Consider the following 13,863-nt stretch of genomic DNA (forward strand, 5'->3'; position numbering starts at 1 on the left):
CGTTTTAGAATAAATAATTCAACAAAGTTTTTTATTATTATTTTTTTAAACTTTTATTAAGGGAAAAATTAAACTAGCTGCTAAAATAGACGCCAAGTGTTAAATGAGACTAGACGCTTGGCAAAATATGGATTTTAAAGTTCATGTAAAATCTTTTAAAAGTGTGGAATTTCGAATTCTTTTGGAAGGGTTTTGGGGAGAAGATGATTCTTTCTGGGACTTAGATGAGAATGAAGTAGAGTGTATTGCGGAGTGGGTTTCGTACAGAATGTACGAGACAATAAAAAGCTATAAATGGGAAGTAATTTTATTCGTTATGAAACTCGTTAATGATGATGCTGAAATTCTGCGGGTTGCGATGCGGTTCGCGTTGCATTTTTTACTTAAGTTGAACAGTTTATAATTCTCTATCTAATTGTCGAATGTTACATATTTTTTATTACATTACAAATCCAGTACATTTTTCTATTCATCTATAGTTCATGCAGTACATTTTTCTATACGTAATCGTATAGTTCTTTGCGCAGAAAAACAAAATTGAAAAGTTGAATAGTAAGATTGAACTCCTAAACAGTTTTTTTTTTTTAAATCTAGAGAAGTAATAGTAATTTGTGCTAGCTACGGAGCATGTTACGCGTTCTTTAATTATTATTTATTTTTGACTCATAGTTAAGTTTAAGTCTTTGAGTTAGGATGACTTCATAGAATTAATAGTTTAAAAATATGTGAAATCACGTGATTATAATTTTCGTACTTATGTTTTTGAAGCGTGTTTGAACCGAAGTTATAAAAAATTAACGACAATTTGGTACTTACACTTCAAGAAGATGATCTCGGATACCTATATATGTGACCTATAAAGTCATCACCAGCTGATAGTTATAAACAAAATAGCGTGTTAAAGTTGAGCTAAGTTTCTCCACATAAGTTAGATTGTTAATTAACGTTAAATTAATTAAATGCAGCACCGGTATTGCACCTCGAATTTGTTGAAATATAATTCTTTTTCGTCTACATCTTTTACTTAACTTAGATTTATTGTTTGTTTATGTATTTTATTGTAACTGTGATATATTTTCGTTTTGTGTGCCTGGCAACTTCGATGCATAATTAGTTTGTTTATGTTCTACTTGGCTGTCTTTGTATTGAATAAGAACCGCGCCAACCAGAACCACACAGAACAAACATTCCAACCACAGGAACTAAAAGAATCGAGTCAAATGTTTCTAGTCAAGCAGTGTATGTTGAATAATATATCAAGAGCTTTTGCACTAAAAATAAAAAAAAAAGATTAACTGACAAATTTTGTTTATAAGTTTGATTCTGATCAAGCGTTTCATTAAAAAAGTTATAAAAAATAAATCAGAACACTTCTTTTTTTTTTTTTGTTTTTGAAAAAAAAGAAACTTTATTATATATTTACACATCAAATTTGGCTAAAACAGCTTGTTTTCCCCCCCTTTCTTTCTTACATTGCTTATTTCTGTCAAGATGATATAATTACATGCGTATGTCATTATCCATTTTTTTTTTTTTTATCATCCATATATATTCAACTTATATTCGGTTGAGTTAACATCATAACTGCATAGCTTTATTAACGCAATGATAGTTTAAAAATTGTTGAATGTATTAAGTTATTTTTGCAGTATAATTATTATAGACTATATTTATACAGTGTGATTGTTTCAATTAATTATTTCTGTATACATTTCCCTTAGAACTGTGGTTCTAAATTTATTTTGCCCCTTGGTTAAGGGCTCAAAAAAAATTCTGAATTTTTAAACTCAACTTGAAGTTGAGTTTTATTTACTCATAAATTAAAACTAAATAAAATTTAAAAAAAATAAATTTTTTTTTCCTTTTAATTTTTATTTTCACTTGGATTTTAGCAGAAAGCAGTTTGGATAATGGCCGTATTTCCCTCTTTTTTTCCTGATGTAAAAGTTAAAGATAGCTGAGAATATTAAACCTGCATTAATTTTTTCCTAAAAGGTTGATAACCATTATACCCAATGTATTTAGCAATACTGCATACTAACTGTTACAGTACAATTTTTTTTCATTAAAAAAACATGATTCTTATACAAATACTATAGCAGTCAATGTTGCTTGATTTTTACTGGCATATAAAGTCATATGTTTTCACTATAATTTCTTTCGAAATTCAATGTCCACATTCAATTTCTATGTATTTGTTATAATTTGTAATTTGCTTTTATTGTATATCAACGAACTGATGTATGTACGTCAACATTCCGAATAACCAGACTTGTATATCGTTACAGACGTCAATGCGTCTCTGTACGTCGTAGTCCTGAAACTGCGAAATTCTGGTCTATCTATATCACCAAAATGTGAATACGGGGATCTTAAAGTGTTCCAGGTCCCTACCAGGCATCTGGCATCTGTTGCTGCCGATGATGGCTGCACCCTGGGCAGTGTACTGGTTGTCGCGTAGTGGCTGTTACAGCCTATGGGTTGAGGCCTCTCCTTGCAACGCCTCGATAACCACTTCCTCAGTTTCGTAGGAGATTGCCATCGTAGAAGTTTCTTCTGCTTACACAGAATGATCGTGACCGCACTCACGATAAAGCAGATGGCACAAGCAAGTGTTATAGCAACGATCTCAGTGGCGTACAGGATGTAGTTGTTGTACGTCTGTACCGTACTGCAGGACGAAGTCTCGTTTGTTACTAACGGCGTGTAGTCTTCGTCGCTTATTGCCCTGTGCTCGACATCTACCAGACAGACGTCGTAATGGGTACGTGGCGACAAGTCCGATATGCCGTACTCGTACACCTGGTCTTCAATGTCATGTCCAGACGTGATGTCATAGACCGGAATATTTGTATAGTTGTCCGAACCGGTGCGTCTAATTCGTATGGTCCACTCATGCCGAATCGATTCAGCCATATTGTCTTCATCTTCTTCTGAGGATACGGATGGCATCTTTAAACGCCACCTGATGTTGATAGCCGTCGCAGAGACGCTCAATTCTTCAATTTCAGTTCTAATACCCTTAATCAAGTCCGTATTTGTACTAGTCCCTTTCGTGGTTATTTTTCTGCATTTATTTGGTTCGATGGTGTATTTAGCCTCCAGCACTAGGGCTACACATACTATGTAATTTGTTTTTGGATTGAGTCCTGTTATCCGTTGAGTGAGGACAACCCTCGACGTTTGCTGTGGTTCTGTAATAGGCACTACCGTCATTTGGTATGGGCTGTCGTCGGATTTCCGGTACACTATGGTCCATTTCCCGATGTTGCTGCTTTGGTCATCTACTTTCCACGATACTGTTATATAGTTCGAACTACTGGCCAGTTTGATAACATCATATTCTTCAGAATCTGAAACAAGTAATGTAAATTTTTTTTATTTTAGTTGCTTTTAATTAAATAATTAAAATTTTTTCTCCCATATAAAACTAAAATTGATTAATTAAATTTAATTAACGAATATAAATAATTAAATATTTAAATGTGCTCAATAAACTATTTTAATCTATATTTGTTCTAATCTTAATTCGGGTTATAAAATGTTTTTTCTTCAATGCCCACCCGATTGACACTCGTCATTCAGGTATGTGTAGGGCAGATTTGTTGGCTACTCAATCAGTTGCCCCATATTAGGTGGGCCAACGTTGCTCCCACAGTAACAACAGAGTACAAAGAATGTAAAAAACTTCCATGTCCGAGATTCAACCCCAGAACCTTTTTGATGTGATGTCAGCTCACTGACCACTACGCACTCAAGTCGGTGTTCTTAAGAACTATAAGATTATAATCAAAATTTCAACTATAGATTTTTTTCCAAATCCCGCGATGTTGCAATATTATTTTTTCCTAAAGTTAATCATAACTAAAACATTGAATTTAAAGACATCCATGTCATCCATATCAAAAGTAAATGGGCAAATTTTGAAGAAAAAATAATCGATAACTTTCGAAATACTGCGACATTGCTAGGCACTATTACAGTTATACAAAAAGACACATATTAAAGAGAAATTATTGTTAAAAGTGCTGGTTGAGTGTGCCTTTATTATGGCAAATATATTACACTAATAATTGCACCCTTACCTTTTGTCATGTAACGTAATGTGCTGTTAATTTCCGGGCATTCCACAGCCCACGGCATCTCTTCCATTGCAAGGTCTTTAAACTTTTCTGGGGAATTGCAGATGGGCAGTCTAATGTCGGTTGTATTAGTTTGAAACCACTCATACAACCACATAGATGAACAGTTGCAGTGGAATGGATTATCTGTATGAATAAAAAAATATTTTACTTTCATTCTATTGGATTTCATGCAATTAATTAACATTTATTAAAAAAAATTTTTTTTTCCAGTCTAAACTGAGAAATAAGTGTTAATATGCTTTTAAAATTTTTAAGATCTCTTTTACTGAAACAGCCCGTTCTTATGACATAAACATGTAATTGGTTAATTTTTCCACTTTTTACCGTTTAGGTATCTTTTAATACATATGGATGGTTGTCTCTTATTAATACATCTGATCTCTTATTAATACATATGGTTCACCTCTTATTAATACATATGGATCATGTAAAGCTAAGCACAGGTGGCGCTAGGGATTAAAACAATTCCGGGTTACTACTTTCGATTGATTTTTACGCCCAAGCTTGAAAACGCGCAACATCCAATATTATTATACTCTTAGTATTTACAATATAACGCCTCTTTTACGTTTAAATTTCAACGAAACAAATAACAAATGAATTCTGAAAATTGCGCAAGCTTGCTATGATGCTACCCAAAAAATAACAAACGGTGCTATTTTACACAATTGTATTTTATTTTTTTATTTTATAACCGTCGTTGAACAGCCGACCCAATTTCCGAGTTTACGACTACTAATGTTCAACTCCGTAGCCTTGTCATTTTGAACCCTATCTAGAAGACAAGGGAACTCCTGGATCAAGTAGTGGGAGAAATTTCCCTTTGTGGAGAACTTTTTGATGGAACTAGCCCGCATTTGCGTTACATGGAGAGGAGGACCACGAGAACTTCCCACGGTTCGCCTGAAGGCAAGGGGCCTTTTTTTTATTTTTTTTCCCTCCAAGCCCTGAGCATGTACCTAGGTTATGAAAACCCTTAACCATATAGCCCAGGACTTGGCCGCTGGTCCAGCTCCGCTCCAGCCTAAATAACATAATATTTTAAAAAAATTTAAAAAAAAAAAAAAGAACAGATTTTACAGAAAGTGTGGAATTTAAGAAGAAATAAGACAAAAAAAAATATTATACATGTGAAATGGGAAGATATTAAAATTTTAATAGATAGTCATTATCCGCTAAGAAGTTCATTACTGTTATTAATCTTTTGTTTAAAGTATTGTTTGTAATAAAAGTTTTCTGCCAAATTTCTAAATTTGTTGGGCTAGGTTGACGACTATGCCAGGAGACAGTGAGGCAAGGGGACTCTAACCCATGATCCTTCTACCACTGAGAATATTTAACGTCAGCACAGTGGTTGGTGCGAGCCGGATGCGGAATTCGTATCGACCAGCCATCGCTGGGTTTCGAACCCTGGTCACCTCAGTGGAATAGCCAAATAAAGATAACGCTAAAAACATGACTAACCTTACACTTTATTTATGCTGTGAGATTAATTTTCTTAAATTTGTGTCAGGCTCATGACCCGTTACAATTCATAAATTACTGTAAACTCTAATGAATGGTAAAATTGCACGTAAATTTAAACACGAAACACACTAATTAAGCTTCCTGGAATACCAAGCCTGTTTACACATCGCCTCGGGTAACATAAGCGGAGGGATACACCGGAAGTTTTCAAAATTTCTCCCGGAAGCTTGTTATTGTTTACATTTAGTCAACCATCCATATGCTAAATCGATAAAGGTTAAGTGACATTAACTGCTCAATTACCTGACCTGAAACCAAGATTTTGTGTAGTTTTAATGGAATTTGCTTATTTTTTTTCTGGTCAAATTATGTGCAGGTTATTTGCCCACCTGGAAAGTCAAATCATGGAAAGTCGTGAATTTCGGTACTGAACAAAGATTGTCATGAAATGTCTGGATTTTAATTATTATTTTTAAAAAAATCATGGAAAGTCATGGCTTTAGGTCGCTGAAAAATCTAGTTTTTAAAATGGAATTCATCCTCCCCCCCCCTCAATTTCATGGCGTTTCGAATACCTGAATTTGTAATAAAATCCCCACTCACAGTCATATTTTATTAAAATAAGTAATGTTTTTATTATGTTCTTTAAAAATTATAGTGCACTTTCGAAAAATAAAATAAAAAACATCATTTCTAGAGCGGATTATCTTTTAAACTTTCGTGATTTCAGAATTTTTGCTATTTTTTTTTTTTAAATTCTTTCAATTTAAAATTCTAACTGAAGCAAGCCAGTCATTGGCGAATTTTTTTAATTCCGAAATGAGAACAGAAGATCAGGAGTATTTCTTTTCTTTCCGCTGAGCAAGAAAAGTATCTTTAAAGTATAATTAATTCTGCAGAAAGAAAGAAATTTTTTTTTTTTGCTTTTGTATTTTTTTCAGCTATTTTATAGCTTCAACTCTTTCTTTACTCTGTTTTTTAAATTTAAAATCTGTAAATATGAAGATGCAGATTATAACAGTTTTGGTTATACCTATCATTTCAATTATTGTTATTATAATGCTTTTTTTAAATTTATTATTCTGTTTTTGTCGAAGAAAATATAGTAACTTTGTTAAGTCATGAAAAGTTCTTGGGATTAGTCATGGAAAGTCATGAATTGGAAAATCTAAAATGTAGCAGATACCCTGTATGTAGTACAATTTACCTGTAAGGTCCAGGTATTTTAGAGTCGAAGGCATCGAATAGAACTGTAGACTTTGAATTCTATTGTATTGGAGGTGAAGATATTCCAACTTCGGCAAGAGACTCGATGAAAACTCGTTGATACGACCACCAATCACATTTTCACTCAAATCCAGATGTCGTAGCTCTGGCAAACCATGGCCAGATATCTGGGTTGGTATGGTGGCCATTCTGTTCCCTCTGAGACTCACAGACTCCAGACTGCGCGATGCTCTTCCCAAACTAAAATCTTGTAACTGCAATGTTCCTGAAAAATTGAGAGAAATGTCACAGACTTTTACAAGAATATATGGAAATTACACATATTTTATGTCAATCTCATTTTAAATATTTATAACAAATTTATGTTACTAGTGGGCTGCGCCCCCTGCTCGCTAACGCTCGCCAACCCCTGAAAATTGCTACGCAATCTTATATGGTTTGCTTCGCAAACCAAGCTCGCTTCGCTCACTACTAACGTAGCTTACATTGCAAATGCACAAAATTCTAAGAATTCAAAACAATCATTCAAATCCATGTAAAAATTTTTTTTTAAAAAAAAAATTACATCTTTTTAGTAAATACTAAGTCATTAAAATAAGTTTGAATTCAAATAAATGACATGTAATTCGTTAAACCTATTAGAAATGTGCTATAGTATAATTCGTGATATAAATCAAAAATCGTCAAATAAATTCGTAATATATAAATTTGTGAAAAAAAAGCGCTTTCGACAAAATACTAAAATAGAGATCTATCGACAAAGACTACTCACTTCTGCCTAGCTTGATAGTATGAGATTTCCGCAGCTGATGCTCTCTGGTTATTTCAGTTTCCGTATTTAAAAGCGCTATATGTTGAGCCACCTCAGCTAGATTTGGCATGTGACATTTTTAGCGGCAATCAGTGGTCGATTCGCCGTGTAAGAGAAATAGTAACGTAAACAAAACAAAGCAAACGTTGCCACCGGCGAAAAGAAATGCAGCCAAGATTTGAGAGCCACGTAGGAGAATTATATATATTAGATTATAACTATATTTATTATAACTGTACACAGTTGCAAGTTAAGAAAAAACCATTATCCCCTATGGAGAGAGCCTGTTTGCATCTAAGTGCACGCCAAATGGATGACAAGCTCCCAGTGGGAACGTACTATAAGATTCGATGTAAAATCTTAATTATCAGGTGATACTCTATGCAGCTTTATTGTTTTTACCCGACTGAAACCGGTTTGCACTTGTTTATGTTCGTGTATCAATGGGTTAACATTGTAATGCAATACGTTAAAAATAAATACAAATAGGACGCATATAAAAACTCTCCCGAATAAAAACACACTACATGTATGTTTAAATGTAAAAGTATTGCATACAAAATCGTGCCAAACAAGTGACCATTAAAAAAATGACAGTGCGTCTAATAATTTGGCCTAATTATTATAATATACTAATATAAAATCTTATATAATAAATATTCTCTATTTATATAATATTTCGTCTAATTTATCCTATCGTCAAATATCTATATATATATTTCTCTTACACGGCGACAAAAAAAGCCTCATTACAACTCCCCGAATGGCAACGCAAATCGACCCATGATTGCCGCTAAAAATGTCACTTGCCAAATCTAAGGTGGCTCAAGGTATAGCGCTTTTAAAAACGGAAACTGAAATAACCAGAGAGAGCATTCTTACCAAATGTGATCTCTTCCGAAATTCACCCCATAGCTGCGGCAATCTCATACTATTAAGCTAGGCAGAAGTGAGTAGTCTTTGTCGATAGATCTCTAATTTAGTATTTTGTTGAAAGCGCTTTTTTTCACGAATTTATATATTACGAATTTATTTGACGATTTTTGATTTATATCACGAATTTTTTTGTTTTATTATTGTTATTAGTTATTCATTGAAAAATGAGTCTCAGTCGTGCTGTTACGTTTTAAGACTTTATACTATAGCACATTTCTAATAGGTTTAACGAATTACATGTCATTTATTTGAATTCAAATTTATTTTAATTACTTAGTATTTACTAAAAATGTGTAATTTTTTTTTTTTAAAAAAGAAAGTTGTTATATGGATTTGAATGATTGTTTTGAATTCTTAGAATTTTGTGCATTTGCAATGAATCTAAGTTAGTAGCGAGCGAAGCGAATTATTTATTTATCTATTTATTTCGTGATATGGTTGCGAAGCAATTTTCGGGGGTTGGCGACCGTTAGCGAGCAGGGGGCGCAGCCCACTAGTATATTTTATATCGTCTAATTTAACCAATTGATACACAAGCGTAAACAAATGCAAACCAATTTCAGTCACGTAAAATCAATAAACCTGTATAGTATCCTAATAATTTGGCTAAGGACTGTAGGTATATTTATTTAAACCATATATTTTAGACTGACCTTTTGTAAAGTACATAACATTTATTGAAACGTAACTTCCAAATTAAAAAAAAAAAAAAATGCCGTGAAATAATTGCAATTTAATATAATCGTTGATCAAGCAGATTAGTTTGGTATTAAAAAAAGGGAGAAAAAAGAAACGATGATTAATGATCGCCATGCTTGGTATGAAAAGCATGGTAAGATATGTTGCAATGCCCTGACCCTTTCTTTATCAGAAAATTTTTAATCGGCCATTCTCATTAATTGCGCGATTCAATGGAAGCAGCAAAATTGCCACGGATTGGGGACGCTCTGTTGCTTTTTTTTTCATTCCGAAGTTCCCATTTTTATTCTTTTATAAGCCTCTTACACCCTTTTCCTAAATTACTTTTTCTTTTATCTTTCTTTCGAATATTTTTAATCTCTTCTATGGCATTTTTGAGAGGAAGAAAAAGATGCCCGTTGGCGATTCTTTTGGGAAGCCAAATATAGCTCTCGCACTTTGACCCAGAAGTTCTCCCGCCAAGAAATTAATGTTCTGTAAATCCTTTTCTTTTCCAATGCAGGTAATTGAGACATTTAAGAGATCCTGTGTTAAGGTATGTGTCTTAACCTGAAGGAGATTTAATGCTTGGTTTTGTTTTAAGGAAACATTTAAAATAATTTCTCCGTATGTAATTCTTAGTTTTGAGCGCATTAAAGCGATTAAATAAATTCTTAAAGCTTAGAAAATACATTGTGTTTGAAAAGTATTAACTTCAATAGCTCTAAATGTTTGTTGTTTTTCATGTGAAATAAATGGGTTTGGAAATTTATTTTATTGTGTGTGGGGCAACTGAATTAAAAAGAAAAAGTATATATATTTTCTTTAAGTCTGGATTGTGTAATTAATATCTTTCACTGTTACTATTGAGGAAATTGTTATTTATAAGTTTTACAGTATTAAAGTTTAAGATATTGTTTCTTTTTTTAGATGTTAACGTTAGTTTTCTATTTTTATACTGATCTGTGTGACTAACATTAAACGTCACTCTATTACCATATTTTTTTAAATTGAATTTTGGGCAAAGATTTTGGAGTTAAATAATTGTTTAATTTATCAATAATGTGATTTTAAGTATTAAAGTTACTAGATTTCATTTTGTTTCTTTTAGATGTTAATTTAACATTAGTTTTCCGTTGTTATGCTCATCTGTGTGACTAATATTAAACATCGCACTGTAACAATATTTTATTTAATTATATTTTCGGGCAAATTGTTTGGTGTTGAATGATTGATTAATTTATCGATATATATGATTTTAAGCATCGGTATAATAACGCAACCTAAACTATATTTACTTTCATCAGAAGTAATTTAATATTTTTTTGATTAAGATTTTCATCTATTCTTTGAAAATTGTTTAACATTAATGCTCTAGTGGCAATTTTTCAATGATATTTATATTTAATATTGTTAAATAAACTAGAAAATCTCTAAAAACACCTGCCTTTAAACTTTTCTTTCCCTTTTTCAAATTAAAAAACAGTTAAAAATTATAAACGCAATGCAAAATCCTAAAATTTTTTGAAATATAAAATTGTTTGAGATTTTTTGAAACAGAAATATTCTTACAGTTCTATTTATTTAAATATTTATTGAAAGTAAATTAAATACTTAATAACTTTAAGGGTGACACTTAATTATATGACCTAACTATTCAAATAATTAACTAATCTAATAATAATTTTTTACTTGACTAGTTCGTCCACTGCACAGCAATTCTCCTATTCATTACTTCAATGATTCGGATTGCATCTTCCTTCGTTCTGTACCACCTTTATTCACTCGTTATTTTTTTAAAAAAAAAAATTTGGTCGAATAGTCACGAAAACTTATAGCAGTATGATATTAAAATAAAATGTGTATATCTCTTAAAAAATATCCTGTTAAAGTTAATAATGAATCAAATGCGGGGAAAAAATTTACTATATGATTTAATATTAAATACATTTAAAAAATTTTATTGTATGGGAAAATACCGAATGGCATTTGTTTTTAAACGTTGTCTTCAAATTATGCGAATAAATCCTGTATGTATTTATTAGAATTGTTATTAGAATTGACCCTAAAAGAGGACGTTGGGCAATTAAGGGTCATTGTATTAATAAATTATTCAGCTTCAAAGATAGTAAAAGATATCTAATATCTTAACCCTTTGTGATCATAGGTTAATGTTTGGCCACCTAAGCTTTTTTTCCCGCCCGTTCCAGTTGTATGTCTGCACTCAGCCAATCACAGCAAAGGACCATTCTGATCTTACTGTATTACAGTATTGGGGTAGGCTTTGGAAATACATGAAATACAAAATAATATTTTACAAATCACGTTTTTTTCTTTCTAATTTTTTCTGCATTGTCCAACAACCGGTTCTTAGGTACTATTTTTTTACATCGCTCTACATCGCTTTACATCGGTATTTCTTTTACATCGCTCTACAGCTGCACAATGGGTTATTGCTGACAGCAACGATGATTGTGCTCTAGAAAAAATCCGGATTTCTGCACTTTTCGCTAACCACGATCCGGAAATTCAAGGTCCAGAAGTTTTAAGAAACCATCGATCATATTTAGGTGTCAAAATTCTTGTTTATTTTATTTAAAAATATTAGAACTAGAATTTATGATTGACAAAATTTTTAACTTAAATTGTGCTGGGTATAATTTATTTAGAATTTCATGTTGTGAAAATATCAATGATTTAAATTTATGAAGACATTAATTTTTTGAAACGTATCATTATCATTAATGATTTTACTCTAGATATTTTCGGGATTTTTGAATTGAGCTTACAATCACCCTTTTGACGATCTGGCAAACATCCCTGAGGATGATCCGAAGACCAGGCCATTGCAATTTTGATCCTCAGCAGAGGGGATGACTCCCCTGCTTCAATTAATTCCGTCCATTATGACAGCCATGTATGTAGTTAATACGGCCGCAAAAAAGATTAATTGTATACACACTCTCTTACCTTTCAATCTGTATCCGTGTTGTTCATTGTTATTCTCCTCCAACTCTTCCGCTAGACCAATGTAATTGTGGGCTAAATTCAACTCCTTAAGCATTGGTAAACTGTCCAACACACCGTCCGGTTTCAGAAACACGATCATATTATGCTGCAAATTGAGGTGCTCCAGAACTTTCAACACCACCATCGCTTTCGGGAGACTGGTCAGTTGGTTGTGGGAAAGATCCAGATCTTTCAGATCATTGGCTATCGGTATAAAAACTTGATCCTGCAGGGACCTGAGATCTGATCTCCTGATCCGGACCGTCTGGACACCGGAATTTTGCGCGATGCTTTCGAATATGGTTGGCAAGCGATCGCTGCCTTTGCAGTCTTCTACTTCGATGGTGTGCGGCCTGTTGAGGACAACAGCTGTCAGAATGTGGAGTGATTCGGCTATGTCCAACAAGCTGGTATTCTGACAGCGGATGCTGTGGTCATCTCTGAGGAAAAGACACCCAGCTGTGCACACTGATATCAGGCATATGCATATGGCCGAATGTAGTAGGATGCATGGTGTCCTCATGATAGTATTCTAAAATACATATAATGAATATATTAGTTGTGTTTTGAATCATATTTTATGAGCAACCTAAAATAATTTAACCTAGTAATGCAATAACCTAGTTATATAATAATGAGTTGAGTAACCAAAGCAATAATTAAAGCATACTATATTTTTTTTAAAAATTCTTTTATATGAATTTTTATTAAACTGCTTCGGGTTTTAAAAAATTTAAAAATTATAATATTTCTAATAGGATTTTTTTTTAATTTTTTCAAGGCTGCCATTTTAATGTTTCTAGCTCTGTTTGGCCTGAGCTTTCGTACAAATTTAAATACTTCATTTTTTCCCCTTCGAAATCAACATATAGTAATGATTGAGCCGCGATGGCTCAGGGGATAGAGCGCTCGTCTTCCAATGAGGTCAACCGGGTTCGAATCCCGGTGATGGCTAGTCGATACGTAATACGGATCCTGCTTGCACCGACCACAGTGCTGACGTGAAATATCCTCAGTGGTAGACGGATCATGGGTTAGTGTCCCCTTGCTAACCGTAGGAGGTTCTCGTGGTCTTCCTCTCCATGTAACGCAAATGCATGTTAGTTCCGTCAAAAAGTCCTCCTCGAAGGCAAATTTCTCCCTATACTTAATCCAGGAGTTCCCTTGTCTTCTGAATTGGTTTCAAAAGTTTGGACATTGGTAGTCGTAAACCCAAAAAAATTGGGTAGTCTGTTCAGCGACTGTTATAAAATTAAATTATATAAGAATAAAATATAGTGATGATTACAAATGCATTAAATTATCGAGGTTTGTTTTATTTTTGTTACTACGCCTTATTTTTTCTATTATCTGTGAAAACCCTGTTCTACAGTTAGCATTCATACTCTTGTCGTCGATAATTATGAGGGGGGGGGGGACTGTTCTCCCAATTTCATAAAATTTTGTATAGATAATATTTTGTATTTTTGTATTCCCTTATAAAATTGAATTCTTTAAATAATGTAAAACTTTTTACACCTTCTAATGAAAAAAAATTTTCCGTCTATTATTAAATAAAATTAAGATGAAAACAAATTTTTTGCGTGGAAC

General features: G+C 32.9%; 2 protein-coding genes across 2 annotated transcripts in view; one reads left to right on the forward strand and one right to left on the reverse strand.

The window, feature by feature from the left end:
* Positions 1–13,863, forward strand: part of Rab3GAP1 (RAB3 GTPase activating protein subunit 1) — a 207,546-nt gene that overhangs the window by 128,553 nt on the left and 65,130 nt on the right. The gene's annotated exons all lie outside the window — the stretch shown is intronic.
* LOC107451099 (uncharacterized) overlaps positions 1,863–13,863 on the reverse strand; it is a 49,543-nt gene continuing 37,542 nt past the window's right edge. The window contains exons 3-6 of the mRNA XM_016067090.3: positions 12,235–12,805; positions 6,820–7,104; positions 4,086–4,268; positions 1,863–3,353 (exon numbers count right to left, since the gene is read on the reverse strand). Of these exons, the coding sequence (XP_015922576.1) occupies positions 2,251–3,353; positions 4,086–4,268; positions 6,820–7,104; positions 12,235–12,796 (2,133 nt within the window). The 5' untranslated portion in view covers positions 12,797–12,805 and the 3' untranslated portion in view covers positions 1,863–2,250. The remainder of the gene's footprint in view (positions 3,354–4,085; positions 4,269–6,819; positions 7,105–12,234; positions 12,806–13,863) is intronic.

Source organism: Parasteatoda tepidariorum, chromosome 8 (assembly GCF_982258835.1).
Source record: "Parasteatoda tepidariorum strain Cologne lab strain chromosome 8, Ptep-v5.0, whole genome shotgun sequence".
Lineage (NCBI taxonomy): Eukaryota > Metazoa > Arthropoda > Arachnida > Araneae > Theridiidae > Parasteatoda > Parasteatoda tepidariorum.